General features: G+C 36.5%; 1 protein-coding gene across 6 annotated transcripts in view; it reads left to right on the top strand.

Annotated features, from left to right (window-relative positions):
- DENND4C (DENN domain containing 4C) overlaps positions 1 to 24,483 on the top strand; it is a 74,621-nt gene that overhangs the window by 34,406 nt on the left and 15,732 nt on the right. For 3 of the 6 annotated variants that reach the window (XM_065046199.1, XM_065046200.1, XM_065046201.1), the window contains 18 exons: positions 14 to 72; positions 1,135 to 1,279; positions 1,641 to 1,816; positions 5,085 to 5,185; positions 6,670 to 6,888; positions 7,852 to 7,997; positions 9,145 to 9,180; positions 9,425 to 9,555; positions 10,410 to 10,542; positions 11,020 to 11,226; positions 12,071 to 12,199; positions 12,948 to 13,092; positions 13,422 to 13,568; positions 15,803 to 15,928; positions 16,738 to 16,878; positions 18,215 to 19,366; positions 20,845 to 21,021; positions 22,750 to 22,859. In XM_065046199.1, coding sequence (XP_064902271.1) covers positions 14 to 72; positions 1,135 to 1,279; positions 1,641 to 1,816; positions 5,085 to 5,185; positions 6,670 to 6,888; positions 7,852 to 7,997; positions 9,145 to 9,180; positions 9,425 to 9,555; positions 10,410 to 10,542; positions 11,020 to 11,226; positions 12,071 to 12,199; positions 12,948 to 13,092; positions 13,422 to 13,568; positions 15,803 to 15,928; positions 16,738 to 16,878; positions 18,215 to 19,366; positions 20,845 to 21,021; positions 22,750 to 22,859 — 3,480 coding nt within the window. Of the gene's footprint in view, positions 1 to 13; positions 73 to 1,134; positions 1,280 to 1,640; positions 1,817 to 5,084; positions 5,186 to 6,669; positions 6,889 to 7,851; positions 7,998 to 9,144; positions 9,181 to 9,424; positions 9,556 to 10,409; positions 10,543 to 11,019; positions 11,227 to 12,070; positions 12,200 to 12,947; positions 13,093 to 13,421; positions 13,569 to 15,802; positions 15,929 to 16,737; positions 16,879 to 18,214; positions 19,367 to 20,840; positions 21,022 to 22,749; positions 22,860 to 24,483 lie in introns of all 6 variants that reach the window. The other 3 variants (XM_065046202.1, XM_065046203.1, XM_065046204.1) reach the window with 3 other exon arrangements.

Consider the following 24,483-nt stretch of genomic DNA (forward strand, 5'->3'; position numbering starts at 1 on the left):
TTATGTGTTTCAGCTTTCTGCCCACGATGCATTAATATTGTCTCAGCCAGTTTCTACACCATTGCCATTAAGGTATCATTGTTACTACTTTAAATGTATGCTACTTTAAAAATTCAGAGGCAAATAGGAATGAGTCATAGAAGAAAGGCAAACATTACTGCAATATTGTTAGATCTTGTAAACAGAAAGCTCAATATGCATTTATAATATTATACAGTGTTGTCTTTTTGACATAGACCTGTCCTTTGTGGAAGAATAATGACACTATTTATCCTGAAATACAGATGAATTGCCAAATTATCATAGGGACTATGAAGAAAGAAGAAGCAGGCTGTGAGGAAGAAAATACGTGTATTTAAGTATCTTATATTTTCAGAACCTGCGTAGTAAGCAAAGTTTTTTAAAATAGCTTAAATAGACTGTTTGTTTTCTGTATGTAAGAATCCTGTGTTTAATCACACGTCTTACACAGCTTCTTAAGTAAAAAATTGCATCCAGCCACCAAACTGCAAAGTAACATGTAAGCACTTTTCTAAGGACAGATTTTACAGCCCTGTGGCCTTATAAATGTCTTTACAATATCTAAGTGTGTACAGTCCAAACAAATGAAATGGAGTCAAACCTGTAGAAACTAAAGGCATGTTGCTATCAGAATGGTGGATTGGTTTTACTTGACTAGTATTAGAATTTGATGCTGTGGTTCTGAGATGAAATGGATATTCTTGTTCATTGTTTTTGCCTGAGGTAACCCATCATATAAACCACTGGTTTATACTGTGCTTGGATTAGTTGTTAACTAGTTAGATCTGGTTTGCTGTTACAAAGACAAGATGCCTGTGCATATATGAGAGTGAGCACCATAAACAACACAAACTCAACAGTACCATGGTATAGCATGTGTTTCTTTAGCAATGGAAGTTATATTTAGCTTTCTTTGTGGCAGTACAACTCTCTTATTGAGGTGATAGCTATTAGATAGATACATAAATATTTGATGTGTGGTAACACCACTCAACTAGTTGGTCATAGTCAGTTGTCTAAAATCTGATAGCAGCGAATTTTTTTTTTTTTTTTAATTTTTGTTTTAATCCTTAAACATTCTTATTCTCTTCTCCCTTCCCACCTGCCCCTTAGTGGAGCAAACTTTAGCACTCTGCTCATGAATCTTGGACCGGAAAACTGTGCCACTCTGTTACTCTTTGTATTACTAGAAGGCAAGATCCTCCTCCATTCTCTTAGACCAGCTGTGTTGACAGGAGTTGCTGAAGCTGTAGCAGCTGTAAGTACAAAGTGTTCTGTATAGCAGTGAGAGAAATGAGTTCAAAGTCCACAGTTGTTATAAGGCTTTTTTAAGTTAAAATGATTGATGCACTAAGTTATCATTTTTCCCAGCAATATGATTTAATTAAAGTGCCCTAGTGTGTCTCATTGTTATAACTATTGAAATTATCAACACTTTTGCATAGATAACTAAGAGATGTGCTGAAAATAAGTGGTCAAACTTGATGATTCTTTTCTGACAGCATTACAAGGCTTTTAGCAATTTCATTTCAACTTGCTGCATTTAACTTCTTGGTTTTTATTGTACAGTATCTGTTGTCTTGTTTTAATGCATTGATTTCATTTAATTTTTCCTTCAGATGATATTTCCATTTCAGTGGCAGTGTCCATATATCCCCCTATGTCCTTTGTCTCTGGCCACCGTACTCAGTGCACCTCTTCCATTTATTGTTGGAGTTGATTCACGATACTTTGATCTGTACGATCCACCACAGGATATTGTGTGCATTGACTTAGACACAAACATGGTGTACATGTAAGTTCTATGGAGTTTTTACATTTATCTGTAGATGGAGAGATTGCTGAAATGCTCAGGAGATAAAACTATTAAACACTCGTTGATCCAGTAGGGTTCGTTTCTCTGTTCTTTTTCTCATTTCTAAAGTTTCATAGCAAATTAAAACTTAATAAGTCAACACTTGGTGCTACCTATAAAAATGTGACACATATGTTGCTATAAATTTAGTAACAAAGTGGAAATGTGTTCCAGTTTGTTTTTCCACTTCTAGTACAGCTTATTAGGAAAATGGGACAAAAGCTAGAAAGGAGGAAGAAGAGTTGTTCCGGATTTTTCTTCTGCCCCACCATTTCTTACATATTCACCTTGACCTATCAGTTTTGAATTTGGTCTGCCTGTGTTCGGTAACTGTTGTTACATGAACGTGAGTGCTTCAGGACCCTTCATGACAGCTTTTGATGCTGCCTTGCATTAGGAACATGTGGTGTTAATAAACAAATTTTTCTTATTACAACCATCGAATTTTTGGTGAGATCAATCAAGCAAAATTTGGTGTCTTGACTACATTAAATCTAAAATATTTTCACTTAACTATTATGTTTTTAATATTTTTTTCTTAAATTGAAAGTGTTGCATAGTTTCGTTACATCTTCTTGAGGAGAGTCTAATCCAGTGCAAATCTTCTGTTTTTCTGTAGCATATCTAAATGAGAGTACCAATAACTGGATTGATAATTCAGTTGCTTCAGGTGTTTAATTCTGGAACTTTGAGTTACCTTTCCATTTTAAATTAACTAGATCATAAATAGAAAGGGGCATCTAAGCTAGTTCAAGATGAAGGTGAACCTCAGTAGGTAAGGCACACAACTTTTCCCTGTGAAAATATAGTTGTACTTCACCTCATGTCACTTTTTAACTCTTGACTTTTGTATTTACCAACAAGTTTAATTAGTCATTTGAATGCTTTCTTGATTTTCAGTTTATCAGAAGGAACAATATTCATTGCTGTACTGGAGCAAGTGTTTAGATTACTGAAATGCTTGGTTTCATTAGCAGCATCAAAGGAAATAGTAAACAATATATCAGTTTACGTTTTCTTGTTGTTTGGTTTTTCTCCTTCACTTAGGTTCCCATTAAAAACCCTGCAAAAAGCTTTTTCATCACTGTATATCAAAGTATTGTGTCACCAAAAGGGTAATTATAATAGGTGTTGTGGAAAAATAATATATTGAAGAAACTCAAGGAAGATAACTTGTTTATATGAAAATATTTGCAGTGAAAAAATACCTGAATGTTTTTGTCCATAAGTAAAATGGAAGTTGAAGACTGGGTTGCAGAAAAATGAAGATAGAAACAGAGGATTTAGCAGTGGTATAAGGCCATCAGAATTCTGTTGGGATGACTACTAAAAGGACCAAGTATCCACCTTACTTGGGTTGGTTGTTGAACTAAAAATCTACCAGTGTCTGACCTCTTATGAGACACTCAGCTGAAAAGGTTTTTTCACCTTTTACTCTCTTATAAGTCCAATTCTCTTTCAATAGTCAACCAATCTTTTTATTTTCTTGCTGTCCATTACGCATATATCTCATCTGTACTACTTATTTGGCTTCCAGAGTAATCTGACGTCTGTAATATTTGGCTTAAGTAAATGTGAGATGCTAGTATGTGCATTATAGAACTTTTTTGACCTGGAAATGAGGATTTTTTTTTGTAGTTTTGAAGAGGTGTAGGTGAAGCCAAATCTCCATAAAGTGCTCTGTGTTGAAAAGCATATGGAATTCTAAAATACTACATTGTTAGTAAAGATTAGTGATCCATTTTATTTCATCCATGTCTGTTTCTGGCCCTCTTTAATTATGTGGCCATGCTGCCTTATGTGGTTTTTTTGTTTGTTTGTTTTATAAAAGCTGACAGCACTGTTGCTAACTTTGAAAGACTGCATAGTAGAAGAATAACATTTGAAAAATTCAATATTTTCTAGTGCATCAGTCTGTCTGTCTAATGTCTTTTTAGAGCAAGTTTGCCGCTATCTTCTGTGTGATAGACTGAAGCCTTATTTACTGCCAAAAAATACTGAAGGCCTTTTATTCATTCAGCATCTTCCTTAATGCCTTTTTTGGGACCTTTTCAACTATTGCTGTGAAAGTAACATTGAAAGCTGGTTAAGGAAAGTAGCCTGTTTAGGGCAAAGATTTGTTTGGTTTATGTTTTATAGCAGGATTTTTTTCCTTGCATTTTTGGAACAGTACCATTTGTATTGTTTATAGGCATGTCATTATGTTGGGGAAAACATGGGCAAAGACATTCATATGTGTGCATTTTTTTCTTTAACTCCTGAAGCTTTGGCTTCCTTCCTAAGATAGTCTTGTGTCAATGACAGTTGAGCAAATAATAATTGATCAAACATTTCACTGATGCAAAGAGCAAAACAAGCAGTGACAGCATCAGCTTGGATAGTAATAACTGATTAGTTCTTTGTGGCCACGAGGTCTGTTGTACTCCCTGTTACCGCAATTCTCCACCACCTCCTGCCTTCCAGAAAGCAGATGGAGTAGGGGCTCTCAGGATTGACTCCCTACTCTCCCTCTTTTTATATCCAACTGCTTAAACAAGGTCTGGCATTGTACTCATTGTCCTTCTAACAAAGGTGAGCATCCCTTTAGGCCAATTTATCCCACTGCTTAACCAACCATGTAATTTTCAGACTGTGAACTAAATTCCCAGTCTCCCCAGTCCCTGCTAGCCTGTGGCTGAAGCTGGAGCTGGCTTGCCATGGACGTGTTGCAGTCTGCCATATGACCATGAAGCTACCAGACTGGTCTTCCAGCATTTTACAGTAACAAGTTGATGTTCTGTTCCAAACTGCATTTATTTGTAGCAGTAGCGGTATGGCAGGTTTATGGTAGTATAAACTTTGCATAGTAATCACACACAGATTAGCGTGTTTAAATTATATTAGCAAGACAGATCAAAATTCTGAAAGGGAAATCAGCTAAGTCAAACTTCAACTAAAATGTCTAAATGCAGGCCTTTCTTACAGACTGGAGAAAACTTGTAACTCAATTAATACTGTTCTGTAACTGAGGAAATTAAATTCTGAGTTATGTCACTCCCATTTTTTAAATTTTTGACAACCAGGGACAGTAACAAGATTTCTTTTCAAAATAATTTCAATTGTTTTGGTTACTGTGTTCTGAAAATGAAGCAACTGAGGGCTGTGGAAACTATTATTTTCTATATGGTCTGTACTTTATACATAATTTTTTCTCTCCCCTATCTTTTAGATCAGACGATAAGAAGAGCACCAACTGGAAGCAGTTTCCTAAGAAGCCATGTAAAAGTCTGCTTAGCACCTTAAGGAAACTGCACCCTCAGCTGGCAGCAGGTGAAATATATAAAATAAGATGGGAAGGGGCAAGAACAGAAACTAAATAAAGCAGGGGAAGTAAATATTCGAAGAAAACTACTAAATTTCCTGATACACACCTATAAGTCTTAAATTATAATTAATACATAAATGTAAGGACTTCCTTCTATCATATGGGGTGTGAATTATTATTTTAGAATTTTATTTTCTTCACTGTGACTTGTTAAAGTTGGAGCTTTTTTAAAAGACTTTACTCATGATTAAATTATATTCAAACAAATATTCAGCTAAAACACATTTGGATCTCGACCTAAAACACTATTCACAGTTCTGATGCAAAATAATAAAGGAAATAGGGATATGAGTAAAATAATATTAAATATCTCAGCTCTAGTGCAGATACTGCTGAATATCTCAGGTAGGGCCTTTTCTACAAGAATAATCAAGTAGCTAAATTTTGACAAAGTATTTCATCAAAGTGAAAAGAAAAGCTGCTGATCTTCAGCCTAATGACTTGGGAGATAAGAACAAATTTGGAGCTGACCTAACAGTTTTCAGGTATCACTTCTTTCTGACTGTAGGGACGCTCCTTAAGTTGTTTCAGGTTATGTTAGGTTGCATCATTATGGAGAAGGAGACAATGATAGCCTCATAGGTATACGAGATATACAAAGTTTGTAAATTGCAGAAATAGAAAAATGCATTGAGTAAGAGATGGCTGGTTTTGCCTTAGTTTTCTATTTTTTCGGTTTTGTTTGTCACACAGCCATTACTTCGTCTGTTAGAAAACCTCAGCTTTTCTTTTGGTTTTATCAGCAGGCTCTGTCATGCAGTCTACCGAATATAGAACTGCTTCCTAAGAGTAACTTGGGCACAACCAGTGGTCTTTTTTAGATAGATGGTTTTTCTGTTTTGGCGATATTACAACAAATATATTATACTATTTATTTATATCTATATATTAATATTTGTATTACTATAATTGGTATTTTTGTTATAATAAAAAGTATGGAACTACAATTTTCAGGAGTACCTGCTATTGTTTTTTTAAGCGGGCAAGAGTAAAAACTCTGCATGTCATCTACTTGTTTCTGCCCCCTGGTACACTAAAATATTAAAATTTTGATTAGAAAAATAGTTTTAGGCCCTTTCTTGATGTGCAGTCTTCAGAACAGGGAAAACATGGTCGTTTGTGTCCATATATTGCTGAAAGACTACATTGAGTTGTGTATGTGCTAACATTAATTCAATTGAGATCCTCCTCATTGTTTCATTTCTCAGTGGCCCAGATGAGTTAGAAAAACATGTAATCAACTCTTGAGGTAACCTGCCTTTTTATGAGCCAGACCAATTAGAAAGTAATCACAGGATTTCTAGTATTGGTCACTTTGAATATGGCCAAGTAGAAAAAAAGAAAAAATCCATCTTCATCACCTTGCAAAAGTTACCTTTTTGAATGCACTGAATTTTAATACAGGGTTATACGTGTTGTTCGTTGGTAGTTCACAGGAAGACTCAAGAAGGCTCTGCAGTGGAGATGACTCCTATTGAGGCAGACTTCTCATGGCAGAAGAAGATGACAGAACTTGAGATGGAGATCCAGGAAGCTTTTCTCCGTTTCATGGCATCTATTTTAAAGGGTTACAGAACATTCCTCAAGCCAATCACACAGGCACCTTCAAATAAAGCAACTGCTGCTGATTCCTTGTTTGATCATCAAGGTGAGGCCGAGGCAAACCAGCTGCTGATAGCATTGGCAGTGTTACAACTTTAGGGTTGAGGAGCTGCTTAACTTTACAAGGTCAAAGTTCCCCTTGGTTACACAACTCTTGGCAATATTTAAAATTGCAATTGTATAAAGTTAAACTATTCAAAGTTGATTAGAACATGGATATAGGCACATAGAACTGCAATTTTGCAATAGCTCTGGTATTAGAAAAGCTGCTTTTCAGTAGCATGATACCCTCTCTGAGTGCCGTATTCCATAGAGGCAGCTTTTGGGAATGAAAGAATAGTGCTCAATTTGTAGAGAGCAAAAAGTGCCAGAAGCCCAGTAGTGAAGAAAAGTAATGCTCTTGATATAAATGGGAAAGTAAGAAAGAATGGGACAGAGATCATAAACATAACAAAACAGGAGTCAGCAAAGGTCATCTTATTTTCCTCATCACTTTAACTTTTGAGATCTGTTCCTGAGTTGAATGCTGGATAAAATGCCACAGGTGTTTTGTTTTGTGTGTAGTTGTAGTGTTTTGGGGTTGCTTATTTATTTAATTATTAAAAAAAAAAAATTACCGAAGGTTGGATTTGAGAAGAGATTTTTAGCCAAAGGTTTGGAAAATATTAAATATTTTCAGACCCATCACCTTTTAGAGTAATGTAATTTTTATTTTAATATTGCTATGGCTGTTAGCTACTTCTTGCACAAAAAGTTGATAAACAGAGTGCGCAGATTACATGGGGCTGGTTGCTTGCCAGCTACTAGTAAGTGTGGAGAAAGAAAAATAGTTTTTAAAAAGCTGTTATTTTAGTCTTCCAAATGGAAGTAGTGGTGAGTAGTTGATTTTACTGATACAGCAAATACTTTCTGTATTAGCACTTGAAATATTTTGTGTTGACAGTTCATGTGTTAATTTCTTACAGAACTCATGACTGGTATTTAGTTATATATTCCTTTTTATAACCAGGATTTTTAAAAAGCAGAGACCGCGCCTATACCAAGTTCTACACACATCTCACTAAAACACAGATATTCAGCCGCTTTATTGAAGAGTGCAGTTTTGTGAGTGACAAGGATACTGGCTTGGCATTTTTTGATGACTGCATAGAAAAGGTAAAAAACATGTAGCAATACTATTAAATTATATGCTTCTGTTCATTTTGTGTTATTGTCCTGGTTTTTAGTTGTAAGGGTAGATACCTTCTTCAGCAAATGTTTTGAAGGACTGGAATTCTTGGTGGTTATTGCTGAGTCATTTTCTTCCTTCATCTTCTTGCATGGTCATAATTTTCTGTGTTGATGCAGGAAACTTTCGTTAAAGCCTTGTAGGATGTCAAGCTACAAGGTAATATGAGAAATACCAGTAGCTGACACTTTAGCACAATGCCATCCATGTCTTCCCTTTAAATGTTAATCACCTTCCCTCTAATGTGGAATTACCTACCAGTGGTCATCTGCATTGTTGCTCTTTTTCACACAATTTAAACTTAAACCACAAAAACATGCCTAGTGATCCATTTGTGGTCGAGACTGATTTATGTAGATAAGGTCCCCTTTCATTGCCAGAAAGATTGCTGTAACCCGTTACTGTTTTCTGAAACAAAGTCTCTTCAGCATGGTTCTGGTCTATATGGTTTAGGGAGTTCATAGCTTCATCTGTAAAATGCCAAGTTCTCAATATAAAAATTAGGAGCTAAAGGATTGTATGCATTTTTTTTAAGGTGTGTATATATGTGATTCTTCCTGGACAGAACCTTCATTTTAATACCAAGTTTTTATAGAATAAGTCTTTGATTCAATATTTGTTCTGATCAAATTAACACTTGTTAACAGACCACAAAAGAAGTGTTTAAAAGTTTCTTTGTTTTTATTTTTCTTCCTGCTGAGTATGGGGTATGGATCTAGAGTATACTTTAATATTTTCAATAATTTAATTCTATTGCAGGTTGTTAATATGTTGCATACTTAAATTGTCATACTGAAAATATCTACAGAACAGCAGTTTATTTCAATTAAACTAAATGAAAGCACTTTGATAGATTTAGTGTTTTGTATTTAGTAGATAATGTCAATGGATTGATAGCATGCTGATGACTACGTTTTCTTACTTTCAGCAAAAGAAGTATTTGAAAAAGAGAGTACTTCTACAGTCATATAAGAATTTAGTGTTTCTTATTTAATATTTCAGCAAATTACACAGCTTTGATAGAATTATTTAGGATTTTTTTTGAGAAGAAACTCTTTTTTTCTCTTTCCACAGCTGTTTCCAGATAAAGGAACAGAAAAAGGAGAGAAGGTACTTTGTCCTTCAAAATGTTTAGAGATACCTGAGCATGAAATAAAAATGGAAAGATGAGGCTGTGGTCTTGATATTTGCATAATTATAACACATATAATTTATTTCATATGTTATACATGTAAATAGTATATATTAGTATATATTAAATACATTTTTACATATACTAACATAATTAATATTTAAAAGGATATTTTATCCCAAAGCCAAACTCTGTACCTAAGAAAGCTAACTCTGTTTTCAGGTTGATGTAGATTCCGTTGAAGATGCACGGTTGATTGAGCTTGATGAGTCACAAAAAAGTGAACACACAGTGTTCATAATGCCACCAGAACCACCCAGCGATGACGGGCAGGAGCGAGTGCCAAAGTACAGGTACGTACAAGTTAAACAACCACATGTAGTGAAACTACAATGCTTATGATGTTAAGCAGGGCAGGTGTTCCATCTTGGTGCAAGACTTGCTTTAATATAATGTTCAGAAGAAGCTTTAGAAAGATGTGAGCTGCCTGGATTATGGTAAGTTTCTGAAGCTCAAGTAGTCAGTGTTATGTGTGTGTGCGTGTTTGAGGGCGTGTGGATTTTGGTTTTAATTTTTCAGTAACTTCTTGCCAACTTTATAGTAATACTTTTCTACGTGTATTCTTCCTATTTGAGCCTTTTTTGTGTGTTCTGTAGCAACTGCAATGCACTTTGTTTCACAGTGGGAATGACAGGGGGTGGGTAATGGATGTGCCCAGTGCTATTGATCTGCAGCTGATGAACCAAAAGAACAAAAACCCCCACTCCACTTTTCAGACTCTTTTCATTCAGTGTTTTTCAGTCCTGTGCAGGAACTGTGGAGTTTCAGACACTCGGGGTATGATTTTTTTTTTCATCCCGTCTCTCTTGGATGTCACAGAGGTTCTGTTTCCAACTGTTGTACTTGTTAATCATCGTCTGTGCTTCCCTGACCTTCATGGTATGGATAGCAGTCTGGTTCTTGTTTCCATTGTCTGTGGAGATTAATGTACAAGGCATCTTCTTGTGACATCTTTGTGAATAGGACTAAGAGGATCTTGCTATCTTCCTTTTTTTTTTTTTTTTCTTTTTTTTCCCCTCTGGTTCTTTATTCTCCTGTTTTTCAGTTCTTTGCACATACGTTGTCTTTGTATGGCTTTCCTAGCATCAGTAGGTATGTGAAAAGCTTTTCTTTTCTGTTTGTGTTTTTTTTTTAATCATCTATATAGCTATAAAAACTTCCCACGACTAGATTTCAAGCTCTTTGACAGGCCACAGGAGCTCAAGCTCTCCTTCAGCAGACACCCAGCTGGAAGCAGCATTTCAAATAGTCCAGCACTCATGGCAAAGAGGACAAAACAGGTCAGATCAGTCTTACTGTAATCACTATGTGAACACTGAAAGATATGAAGTTTTCTGTTAAAATTGCAACTATTTTTTTATAGTGTGAGTTAATGTTGTTAGAGGTTAGGTCTTTGTAACTACTGAGAATCAACACCCGCGAAAGAAACAGAAGGGCAGCAAATCAACAAACTAGCATCTGAGATTACAGTTTAGTGTGAAACCCATTAACCCATTTTTAAGCTTTAGGCTGTAATATAAAATAAAAGGAAATTAAAATAATTGCTTGAATGTGGAAGAAAAAAAGAGGATTAATTCTGATGCTAGTTTTTGCTTACAGAGAGTCTTAAAAAGAGAGTTAAGAAGGGAGCTTCAGTTGAATGTTTGTCCGTTATTACTATTATATGCTTAAAAAGCCGGTATTAGAGTTAGTAGTGACTTCTAGATTCAGGATGTTACATATTTTGTCTACTTCTTTGTTTTGTTTCACTCTTACAGGAGATAAAAACAGCCCATAAATTAGCCAAGAAGTATTATGTAAGCCCCCCACAGTGGGCTAAATGCCTCTACAGTCATAGTTACAGCCTATGGTTTATTTGTCTACCAGCCTACATCAGAGTTGCACATCCCAAGGTCAAAGCACTGCAGCAGGCATACGATGTTCTAATTAAAATGAGAAAAACTGATGTGGAACCACTAGATGAGGCAAGTGCAAATAAAAATGTTAACATAAAAATGGAGTAGAAGAAAAGGTGCAAATACAGTGTTCTGTGGCCACCACCAAGTTAAGCATACTTACAGTTTGACCTGTTTAAAGCCAGCTTGAAATGATCTCAAAGAAGGCTGCTTAATAGTGCAACTGGAAATTAATTTTCTTTTTATCACCAACTGGGTCCAGTACTCCAACTTAGTGTCTTCTCCAACTTAGTCTTCTCCCAGACTTCCAGAGCACTGGAACAGGCTGCCCAGGGAGGTTGTGGAGTCTCCTTCTCTGGAGACATTCAAAACCCGCCTGGACATGTTCCTGTGCAACCTGATCTAGGCGTTCCTGCTCCGATGGGGGGATTGAACTGGATGATCTTTTGAGGTCCCTTCCAATCCCTAACATTCTGTGACTCTGTGAAAGTTCTTGAATATGCCTATTTTTTTAAACACGCTTTGAATTAATGCTTTGCAACCTTACTGAACTGAAGGAATAAGGAGTTTGTGTGCAGCATACCATTCTTTCAGTAGTATCCACAGGCACAGAGCAGCAAGTTATCCTGCTTTTTGTGTGGGTGTTTCCTTCCCTTCTTTATTTCACAAACAGAAGAGTTGAGTGGAAAAAAATTCAACATTCTCAACAATGTGACTGCTGATGTTATTTCAGCTCGTGTGATTTCCTGTTTAATTTTTGCTCCCTCTTCTGGCTATTGAGTGTTACATACTGAGTAGTTGCTGTCACACAGCTTTCCCCTTTACATGTGTAAGTGTTGGAAATTAGAGAAGAGGTTAGACTGTTTCAAAATCCTTGTCATCAGTCCATTTATGCATTTCTGTATCTTGCCAGGTCTGCTACAGAGTTGTAATGCAGCTCTGTGGACTGTGGGGTCAGCCTGTTCAGGCTGTGAGAGTCCTCTTTGAAATGAAAAATGCTGGGATACAGCCAAATGCAATCACCTATGGTTATTACAATAAGGTGAGTCTCGAGCAGGACTACTGGACCAATGTCTCTCTTGCTATTGTCGTGCCCCTTGTCCAGTAGCATGTTTCAAATGTTGTTTCTTATGACTCTTCACTTGTATTTGCTGGTTCTGTTGGGCAAGCAATCATTTTGGATATGCGTACAGTTCACTGAAACTACAGTATGTAGTTTTACACTGTTAAGTTTACATTCCTATGCTGTTTGGCTAACCAGAAATTCTGGTGAAATACACACTTTAAATGTTTGCAAGTTTTGGAACCTGTCTAGTGCTTCCATCTGTTCCTAGGTTTGTCCTTTAAGGTAGCAGGATCCTACATGGATGAAGGATGGAATTAGGCTAGTTGAAGTGGCCTCTCCACCTTTTCTATGCTTCCAAGTTCCTGTAATATGGTGATGAAACTTCTTACTGGAGTAGACTGTGTAAAATTAAAGGAAAAGAGGTGCTACTATGGTCTTTTGTAGCTACTGAAGTATATAAATAAGAATAAAAACTACCATGATTACTTAAAGAAATCTTGATTCAGATCAAGATTATAATATAGCTATATTATAATACAGTTGTTGTATCCAGAGCTGCAGGATAAAAGGGAACATCTCATAAAAACTCAAATATTTGTCCTTCTCTTCACATTGCTGTCTGGAAATGCCTTTTTTGAGTGTGGGAAGAAAAGCTTCTGACCGTACTTTGTTTCTTAGTTTTACTTTCTTACTGTTTTTATTATTGCAATGTCTCTTTCTGTAGGCAGTTTTAGAGTCTGCTTGGCCTAGCAGTAACCGCAGTGGCATATTCCTGTGGACAAAGGTACGAAATGTAGTTCGTGGTGCAGCACAATTTAGGCTGTGCTTAAAGAAATCAACAGAGAGCCTACAAGTACCTATGAAATCAGGTAATAAGCTAAGTGAAATGGATTTATTTCTGCTGAACAAGAGCATGACATCCTTTCTGAGGGACTGCAGCTAACATTGTGGCTTTTACAAATAGAAAATCTCTCCTTAAGTGTATAAAAATTGATAATTGCCAACTTGATGCTTGAAACAGTCTTAGAATGTCTTTAACACACTGAAGAATTAATTGTCTGAATTCTGTTGGTAGAATTTCGTATTATTTTGTATGTGCAAGCAAAAATATTTGCTGTTGTCTGAAGAGGTCAGATTTGTTTAAAAACTTGAAAAGTTAAATCCTTTCTTACTAACCAGCTCTCATTCATGTCTTTAGCTCTGCGGAGTACCACGGGTGGAAGTGATGGGGACATGGTGAGCCATGGTAGCGTGGATAGTTCTAATGATGCTAACAGTGGGGAGCACACTCTCTTCGTCAGTGACTTAGTCAGGCTTGATTCCATTGATAATCACTCTAGCACAGGTACTAGATTCTGATGGGTTTCACTACTAACAGTCCCCCAAATGGCTAAATTTTCTAGTCTCCTGTTGATCTCCCCTCCACAACCACCACCCTTCTCCCCTTGAGGATGCAGAGAATAAAGCATGGAGTTAAACTATGTAAAGAAAAAGAAATACACTGTTGTTGGATATTACTCCTTTATGCTAGATCATGCTGCTTTAGTTTAGAATGAACCATAGCAGAAATATGGTTATGTTAAAATAAAATGTCTTGCTGTAGTCTCATGAACCTTGCTCTTTTTGCTAATCATCAGAAAAGGTATGAAGCCTCTGACATGAGTCTGTTCAGTTTTTGCTTGCTGTCATTTAGTCATAGAAATGATAGTCTAAGTGAAACCTTTCTCTGCATTAAAGGAAAAGTGTGAAAGTTGCTGAGGTTATTAGAAAATAACACTTAAAATGTTGCTCCTTGATCATAATCCAGAAAGACCTAATTAGCATTCCTGGAATTAGTATGTTATGTTTGGTTATAATAAACCATGCTTTTAATGGCTTATTAATAGTAGTTGCTAAACTTGGAAATAAATACAGAAATTATCAAAACCTTGTCATACATTCTTTATAAGACACCCTGGGAATGGAAAGCTGGAGAAAAACTCTGTCTTAAATGTGGTGTGCTCTCTTCCAGACAAACTGGAGTAAAAAGAGTGCACAGGAAATTAATCACTTGAGTCTTCATATCTGCTTTAGTACTGATTGCATCCTACCTGTGCACAGTCTGAACTAAACTTCCTTTCTGTGTGTAACTTCAAAACTTACTGTACAAATGATTCTTGCACACTCTTCATGTTTTTAATATCTTGAGCCCTTCTGTGAAGAGAACTTTGATTCCTGTGCTTCATCTGATATACCTGCCTAGATTACTGAACTTTCCTTCTCTCTGCTCTTTGTTGCTCTGATTTTTCCTCTTTGCTGTCTCTTGGGTGCCACGTTTGTCCTTGGCTATCACGGTGTGGGGTGCAGACTTATATGGTGTGAAGCCTTGCATGCACGTGTGCATTATTTCTACCCTTGAATGTTACTTCTGCAGGTAATTCACCCATTTATTGATAGGGTGTTTTCACTTCTGTACAGAGCAGGGGTACTAATGTTATAGAAATGATGGTAGGAAGTGAAGACAAGGAATGTCAGAACTTGCTTTTCTATGTAAAGGGTTTTTAATACAGTAGACAGCTGTAATAATTGATAGCTGTTCAAACTTTATAAATTTAATTATTTTTACACGTTTGCTCTCTCTTGGTAAAATAAACAGCAATAATACATATTGTAGATAAATTATGTGTTACTCAGGTTTTATGGAGCTTCCTGATACCTTTCACGCTCAGTAACTTGAACTTGAATCTTTTTAAATATTGTCATGTGTTCTAATAGGTACTATAAGGCATATAAATGATTGTGCCTAACATGTTGCTGAGGGATATGTCCCATATAGTGGTTTTGTATTTTTGCATATGCACTCAGATAAAAATAATAGAGGAAAGAGTCTTTCTGGATTGTTTCTTATGGCAGATTTTTTTGACTACTGTGAAATATTGAGGGGTTTTGTTTCTGTTTTTTGTTTGTTTGTTTGGTTTTGGTTTTTGGTTGTTTTTTGTTTTGTTTTTTGTTTGGTTGGTTGGTTGTGGTTTTATTTGTGTGTGTTTTTTGGGGTTTTTTGTGTGTTTTTTTTTTTGTTACAGCTGTTAATTTTAACTATTAACTTAGAGGAACAGGCTTTTAAAAATATTTAGAGTTTTACTTTTTTTTTTTTGGATGTTTTATACTTTGCACTATAGCACAAATCCATAGCACAGTTTATGGTACAATTCTTTTCAGGGATGTATTCATTATTAGAAGCTTGCTCAATTACTGTTGTGCTTGTCTAAATTTCTTTTGTAGATGCATTTGGGAATTTAGCTTGCCCAGCAATGACATATTTCATGCTAATGAGAAGGGAAAGGAATGAAAGGAGATACACAGCATTATAAGTATTTAGTCACTATAGTGCTGCTGGGGGAATAACTTGTATTTATTATAATAATTAGGAAAGTAAATTTGGATTGTATAGCCTAATTATCTCATCTGTCACCATCACCAATGAACTCTTCTGGTGAAACAAAATGTGAAACAAATTTATTTCAGTTCAGTTTCTTATTGGAAAACAAATTTAGGAAATCAAAACAAATCTGAAGCATGTGTTTGTATTTCCTCAAACAGGTGGTCAGTCAGACCAGGGCTATGGATCCAAGGATGAACTTTTAAGAGATGATGGGGATAGTCTTCATTCAACTGAAACACAAGTAGAGAAAGATACTTCTTCTAAAGCTGAAGACCTAATAGGAGGTTAAGTATGCATGTTTACATTGATAAAGGCTTTTTGTAATAAATCTGCTTCATGTATTAGATTACCACAAATACTTAATGTATTGAATTAGTAATTTTGCCAGGGTCAAAATGTGATTGGATGAAATCTGGTGGACCACTTATGTGGCCTAGGTAATATTACTAGCAATGGAATACATATAGGTAGAAACAGCCTTTTATTAGACTAATTCAATATAGATGGAAAAATGAGGCAAGTTCTGGGGGAAGTAGTATTTTGCATTTGGTTCCTCTCATTTGTATATTTGAAAAAAATGACCATTTCTTTAGCTATACAAGTTGACTTAATAAAAGGCACTACTTTTTCCTTCAAACTCTTCTCAGATGCAGAAAAAATGGTAATCTCCTGTCTTCTATCCAGATTTTGTCCTTAGTCTTGCTGTATTTTGTCTCTCTCATTGATTAGTCTGTTTCATATCTGTGTTACTATATCCTTAGTGTTAGTTAGGGCTTCAAAAGCTGTCATTAGACAAAGAGCCCTGCATGAAAATCTGAGAACTGCTGTTGCTGCTCTACTTTGGTTAGTTGAAAAAAATATGAAAGGAAGAAAATGGCATGTGCTCTAACCTTGTGAACAGCTAGGTGCTCTCTGCATAATACTATGTACTGTCATCTCTCTGAGTATTATTTCCGGGAAATGCATGATACCTAGTAGGACTGATCCTTTAGGTTGAAATCACGTAAGGCAGCAGTGTTTGAATTTCTATTTTCCATAACAGTGCAAGTGAAATTATTTCATTAAATTAACTAAAGTTCACATTCTCTTGTAGAGGATTGTGCTGCGAAACCTGATGAAAAGCAACAACTGAATATAGAAATTCATAGTCCAACAGACCCACCTGTTTGGGGTAACAGTATTGTGAAAGTTCCATCTGGCATTTTTGATATCAGTGGAAGGAAAAGCAGTGGTGGTGAGTCATTGGGTGAAACAAAGCTTACTAAACTCCTGATATTGTTGTGCTATAGTGTTTTGCAATCTTTTTCATGCTAGGGAAAAAAAAAAAAGGAACTTCTGTTCAAGGTGCAGATATCTCACACAACATTTGCTTTCCACCATTATCCTTTGCAGGTGAATTAGAAGGAACTTGTGAATTCTAAGGTTGAAACTCACTGTTGAGTAGATTGAAATCAAGATTTTTCCTGTCCTGCACTGATAGTGTTTCAGTGATGTACTAGAAAACCAAGAGAATTAGGGTCTTCACTCTTGATTTTGTCACCTAAACGTTGCTGTCCTTGGACAAGTCTCTTTTGTTTCTTTGGCTTACATTGCCATTGTACAATCTGGGAATAATGCATGTTGTCTTTGTGCCATACAAAATTTACTTATGTAGCTGGAGCTATATGATGAGGTAGACTTATGGATATATAAAAGCTAAATCTTGGGGCTCGTTTTTTTTTCTACCTTTGTGCCTATCCTTGACTAAGGCAATGTAGTCCACTTCAGTGTAGTTTGATAGTAAAGGATAAAGGATGTTTGCTCTCTCTTAGTAAAACTTAGGCAAGAAGTTTCCCAGAACCTGTCTGGCAATCACAAGAGCCGATGACAGGTCAAGAAGCAGCATTGATGTGAGACTCAGACATCCTGCAGCAATGGATATGGTCATCGAGTCCTCTGTTGGGATCCTAATATAGTAAAATTCCCATAATTATGCAGGTTTTTTCCTAGCCAACACAGCTTTTTAGCAATAAATACTCCCAATTCATCCAAAGAAATCACAATAAATACAAGATTAATTAATATCTTCCACATGCTAAACGTAATTAGCTTTTCCTAAATATGTCTTTGTCATAAATGAAATAATGCTTCTGTGTTGTGCAGACATACACTAGGGTTTTTTCAGGACCAAAATGAATATATATATATTTATTAATATAATATATATATTAATATATAGATCTGTGAATATAGCTCTGGAAAAAAAAAATAAATAGAGCAATCCTGCCTTGTGATTGTACTTTCCTTTAGTTCATGGATGTAGTATCTCCTCTCTGCTGGGTGTTGGCACAGGGAAAGGAGGAAGAAGCCGTGAAAAGCTTTGACTTCAAGGAGTCAAAGAGTAGATTACTTTTTATCTGCAGGATGCCTTTGCAGCCTGTAAAGCACCTTGTTAATACTAGTGTAACTTCTTAACGGATAACTTGAGATTGTAGTGCTCCCTATCTTATGATGACGAGATTTCATATGATTTTAGGAAAGAAACATTTTTGGTGGCTATGGATCCCATATTAATGCCTTTTCTCTTTTAGAAACTGGTTCTAGCCCACTGTTTGTAACTCAGGATTCAGTTGAAGATGTAGTCTTTGGTGATGTTTCTCCTAAGAAAACAAGTGAAAAAGGACAGAAGAGGCAGAAACTGTTTTCAGAGAGAAGCTGCAGTTTCAGCAGTGAAAGCAGAGCTGGAATGCTGCTGAAAAAAGGCAGCTTGGACTTGCATTCTAAAGAAATAGCAATAATGATGGGAGCAGATGCCAAGATCCTAACAGCAGCTTTATCTGGGGCCAGAACCTCACCATGTCATATGAATAAATCCAACAGCTCTGAAAGTATTGTTGACCAGCAGGTTTCTGGCATAAGTGGCACTTGGAGTTGTGTGACTGAGAGTGATTGGGAATTGGAGCATAAGTCTTCACCAGTGCTAGAAGAACCTGGGGAAGGACAGGAGCATCTTGAGAATGGGAGAGATGAAAACATGAACACAGTGGAAGACATGAACCTTGAGCAGTCAGCTGAGTCCAAAACCCAGAAACTAGAATCCAGACATGAAACTACTACGAGGAATAGCTTTTATGGAGTGGTTAAGCCTATTGAAAGGGAAGATGTTGAAGTAGGCTTGGACCCTTTATCTTTGCTGGCTACTGACAGCACACAACCAAGGCATCCAGAATTTGAGGAAAAGTTGGTGTCACCAGTTGCAGCACGTAATTTGGCGGATGAAATAGAGAGCTATATGAATCTGAAGAGCCCATTGGGTAGTAAGTTTCCCAGCATGGAACTGCACAAGCCAGACAGGGAAGTGGAAGCCTCTGGTACACTTGGTCACTCCCAGGAAAGGAGGTCAAGCCTGCCTTTGGATCCTGTCCTGCCGTCTCCTGAGTCTTATGAAAATCGGAGAAGTCCTTCTGTGTCCAGATCCAAAACATTCACTGGACGACCAAAGCAGCAAACTCATCCGCGAGTTCAAAAGGAGCGGTCTTCATCTTTAACAGGACTGGGTCGTTCTTCTCCACATGGCTCGTTAGGATCTGTCGTAACAACTTTATCCAATCTGAAGTTAGACAATATTCTGTCTGGACCAAAAATGGATGTTCTGAAATCCGGCATGAAACAGGCTGCCAATGTGGCCAGTAAGATGTGGGGAGTTGTAACTTCAGCATATAGTTACTCGGATGAAGAGGCAAGTGCTTTTCAATATGAAAAATTTGGGGAGGTAAACAGGGGTAACTTCTGTGTCTAGAAGATTGCTTCACAAGATAATGTTTTTTATTAAGTATTAACTTTTATTAGCTAATAAAAATTGTATTTTATGTATGGTGGAGTTTTCCACCATACACTTTTCAGACAGAAGTAAATTGAGTGGTCTTGATGCAGTAAACTCTGACTTTTTGTTCTAAGCGTTCCTCCTCCCATTTATTTATCTTTTTATTAATATTTAAATTTAAAGAAGCTGCACCAAGAAAACCTAGTAAGAAAAAATTATGTTGTCTTAAGTGATATCATACTGCTTGTCTTATCTTAAAAAACAAGAAAAGGCTGTGAAAACAAATCACAAACCTAAGAAATGAGGTTGGTGAGAAGTTGAAAGTACTGAGGGATAGATAGCCTGAGACCTAGTAAATTCCCTCATCAGGAGTCTGGAAACTAAATGTTATGGTTCTTGTGTGCACACTTGATTAACAGAGTCTTTTTCAGAGAAAAACTCTCTTAGAAAGGCCTCTACTTGATCCAGTTAACCCCCAGAGTTGGTGTTTGGCTTTGAGTATCTTCTGTCTTCCCTCTTCAGGCTTTTAAGATAGCTTCTTGATGACTTTTTCAAGATCTCCCTCCTTTCCCAAACCTCCATAAAAGGTGGGAAAGGGGAAGATAGGTGTCTAGCTTTATATCTACATGAAACCAATTTGAGTGATGTTAGTAGTGGGATCCTTTCTATTAAATACAAAAAAAGTTGTTGTTTTTTTTTTAACCAGAATATGCCTGTGATAGTGAAAACTCACTGATTTGCTTTCTTTCCTGAGTTCTTCTTCAACAGTGACCTAGGTTTTCCTGTGTGCCTTTCTATTATACTGAGCTATTCTGTAGGATTTTGTTCAATACTGTATCATAATCCCCTTAACATGACTTATTTTATTTTCCTTCAAGGATCTTTTCATTCTTTCCTCTTTTTTAATTCTGCAACTTCCTCATTTAGTATCCTAATGATTATACTTTGTCACACCCTGTGTCTTAGTGACTATGTTATTTCTGCATCATTTCAGCTGGTATGTTTCATTCCCGTCCTCAATTCTGAAAATATAAGACTTTAATTCAGACCATTTTTCCTTCATTTTGCATATTGTGTACCAAATCACTGTTTCTGCATAATTTTTCCTGTTTCTCTTGTAATGAAGAATTTTACATCCCTGTCACTTTGTTTGATACTCAGCTAAGTATTTTCACTGCTAAAGCCATTTGTCTTTCCAATATCCTTCTGGTTTGTCCAATGCTTGTTCTTTTTGGGGTTGTGTAGATTCATCTAACATCTAATAATTTTTTTTTTACATCAGGATTTCATCTTAATCTGCTACTTTAATTATTTATTTATACAATAAAGTTGGAAGTCCCCTAGTGGATCTGGAAGTACTCAAAAGTGCTAATTTTCTTCTTCTTGCATTAAAGGAAGAACACAGTCGACCAGACTTTAACTTCCCTACTGGTTTTGAAGATAATATTTTAGGAGATAATCTGCCGCCGAGAACTGGAGTCCCAGGGCTAATTACAAATGAGCTTGCACAAAGCACTACTAGTCTTGGCAGTAGCAGTAGCAGTGGAGATGCAGGAAGACAGCATTACAGTGCAGGTGAGATTTTTCTCCACCCTCCCCACCCCGCCCATTTGTTTATAACATAACAAACAGGGAAAATTATTATGTCTGAAATCATTCATAACAGTGGAAGCTATGGTAATGTTAAGTTACTTCAAGTCTTTAAGTACGACCAAATTTGTGCTTCCATTCTGTTATCTTGCAGTAGCAGAGAGCTAATGCTTCTCTCTTTGCTAAATACAAAAAAGTTTATATGAAACACAGGGACTTAACTGCAAAAATACCTCTTCTCTGCATGTAATAGGAAGATTCCTAGCTAGTTTTAGTCAGGAACCCCTGCTTATTCATGTAAAGTTGTAATATCCTGAAAGTTCTTGAGATATTAATACAGAAAAGCAGAGAAGTGTTCGAGAACTGTAAATAGTTACATAACTGAGGCAGATCTTTTGAGGAAAAAACAAACAACAAAACTTAACAAAACAATAAAACAAAACCAAAAACCAACAAACAATACCAAACCTACACAAAGAAACAAAACCAACCCCACAGCCCCAATCCCATAATAAAAACAAAGCAGTGCACACAAAAAATGCATTTGCTTTACTGTGGAATAGGAGGTATTGGATGCATACTTGATTTGAAGTTGTGAAGGTAAATAATTGGGAAATATATAAATATATGCCTATTACTAAATTGTCCTATTTTTAATGTTGTTTTCCCCACAGTTCTAAAACTGGATGAAGTGAATCTAATTGTTTTCAGTACAGATTTGATTTGATTAGATTTGATTATTATGTTGGGAAAAAGGTGTGTTGCTGAACCAGCTTGGGGTTTGGTTTAGCTCTCTTTGCAGTACTTTAATGATGCAAATATCATAAAGCTGTCTGCATCAAGATAGGAAGAACTATCTTGCAGGTTGGACATAAACTCACCCTGTCTAGCAAAATCTCGCTGAGATACTTTCTAGTTCCAGTTAGTCAGAAGGGTTATAAGAAGTATCTATAAAGAGTGGCAGCCACCAACTGAATATATAGAATTTTCTCACAAGCATAAACTTTACCTGAAGCAGCAGAGGAGCCTTTATGACGGGGGGACTCTAGTAGTGATTTTTTTGAATGGGAAAGTTTGACTAGGCTTGTCAGAAGAAGTAATGCTGGTAGTTTTGCTTCCTAAAACTGATTCTGTCATTTCCATCTGGTAAATATATTCAAACTCCTTTTCCCCTTCTCTGGGGCAAAGCTTTTAACCCTAAAACCCAGCCTTGCCAAAGAAAGATTATTTGTTTTACTGTGATGTTAGGCATGGAAAACTTAAGCGCAGTAATAGCATGTCCGGTATCATGTGTCGTGCCTGGTACTGCCCTTCTTTTTGCTTTTTACATATAGATGTATCATTCAAGAAATCTTGAACAACTTTTTAGAGTATGTATATTGAGCAATCTTACTGCCTTCTGCCATTCCTTACTCTTTCTTCATATTTTCAGATGTTATTCATTTTATGCCTTTTTTTAGGTTATGCTTTTTTTTTTCCTTTTACCATTTTGTGATTTATTGTGTTAGACAAAAATAACGTTGAAATGTTAATCATAAAAGTGATATTTCTCCATTTTGTAATTATAATATCAGTGTAGCTCCAGAGCTAAACATGTCTTTTGAGATCATCTGGGACAATTTTATGTCTTGGTTGAGCAGAAATTATTTTATTTGTGAATGGGTGAACTACTCTTTCCTTAAATACAAGACCCAAGCAACTCTTTCTGTACAGGTGAAATTTCCTTCCCAAGAAGTATGAAAGTTCTGGATTCTGAGAAGTCAGAGCACAGCTCTTCACATAATACTAGTTTATCCAGCATTTTCCAGAACTATGCAATGGAGGTAAGATTAATAAACTTACAGACAAAATATATAATTACTCAGTATTCCTCCATTAAATACCTGTTTTGTTGGATTGTGGTTGATTTTTCTAAACAATTTTTTCCATGTTTCTACTGCAAAGATGCCTAATACTTTTAGCCCAGGGTGTGACAGTAGCTTTAAAAAAGTGAAATGTGTTATTAGAAATAGTTTTATATATCTGTCATATATAGACAGAAGACACAATTGAGGGAAGAATCAAAGCTTGAACTGAGACAGTAATTAGAGGGGAAACTGTTTTTTTTTTTCTTTTCCCTTTCAATCTTTTTGTTTGTTTTTTCTCTTTATGAAAGTTATGTGTCGATACTAAATAATAGTGGTGCATTGACTACAGCCAGCAGCTAAACCCTCACACAGGCACTTGGGTACTTCCCCTCATCAGGATGAGACAGAGAATTGGAAGAGCAGAAGCAAGAAAAAAAGTTTGAAGGCCAAGAGAAAGTTTAATAAGTGAATTGGGGGAGAAAGAAAGGAAGGGGGACAACACAAAACAAGTGATGCAAAGCCAAAAAGTCAGCACCATGACGCCCCAAGCAACAGAGCTACCTTGGAAAAACTCCCTCCCACACACCCCATTTACATGATGTTACATGATGTTACATAGTGTATTTTTGGTCAGTTGGGGTCAGCTGTCCTGGCTGTGTCCCCTCCCAACCTCTTTGTGCACCACCAGCCTCCTCACTGGGGCAGAATCTGAGAGAAAAGACGATGATGGTGTGTAAGACACTGTTCGGCAATAGCTAAGACTGGTGTGTTATCAGCACAGAGATGGTCACCACTCTAGAACACAGCACCATTAAGTCTGAATTAACACTTCATCCCAGCCAAACCCAGCACAATAGTGATTTAATATGTCTCTCTGTTTCAGTTATCATTTGTAGCTGCTGTCAGATTTCAGGTACACAGGGAATTGTCACTGCATTTCCTTTAGTTGCTTTTCTTTAAGGTGTCGTGTTATTTTGCTAGGTCTTGTGTCATTTTCTTTTATGTTTGATCTTTTGGACATTTAGGCTTGTTGGACTTTTGCAGTGCCTTGTGTAAGAGACCTAGCATAATAAAAGAAAAGATGTTGCTGTTGGGCTAATATCTAAAATACGTTATATGCTGTGTTGATCTAAAATATATGCTGTGATGGGTGGTTTTTTGGGTTTATTTCCTGTGAGAGTGAAACAGTAAAGAGGAGGCCTAAAAAATAAGGATTATAGACCATTCTTCAGCTAGTACAGGGTTATATTTTACAATCTTTTCTCCAGTTATCAATCTAGTTTAGTGATTAGACTTTTGCTAGGTATAAAAAAACTTCCTGTTTTTTTCACTTGCATTGGGCATGTGTGGCAAGGTTTTGGCAGCAGGGAGGCTAAGGGGCTGCCTTTTGTGAGAAGCTGCCAGAAGCTTCCCCTGTGTCTGACAGGGCCGATGCCACCCAGCTCCAAGACGAACCTGCCACTGATCAAGGCTGAGCCATTCAGGGACGGTGGTAGAGCCTCTGGGATAATGTATTTAAGAAGGGGTAAAAACTGCTGCATAACAGCAACTGGAAGAGGAGTGAGAATCTGTGAGAGAAACAACTCTGCAGACACCAAGA

This window comes from Columba livia, chromosome Z (assembly GCF_036013475.1).
Source record: "Columba livia isolate bColLiv1 breed racing homer chromosome Z, bColLiv1.pat.W.v2, whole genome shotgun sequence".
Taxonomy (NCBI): domain Eukaryota; kingdom Metazoa; phylum Chordata; class Aves; order Columbiformes; family Columbidae; genus Columba; species Columba livia.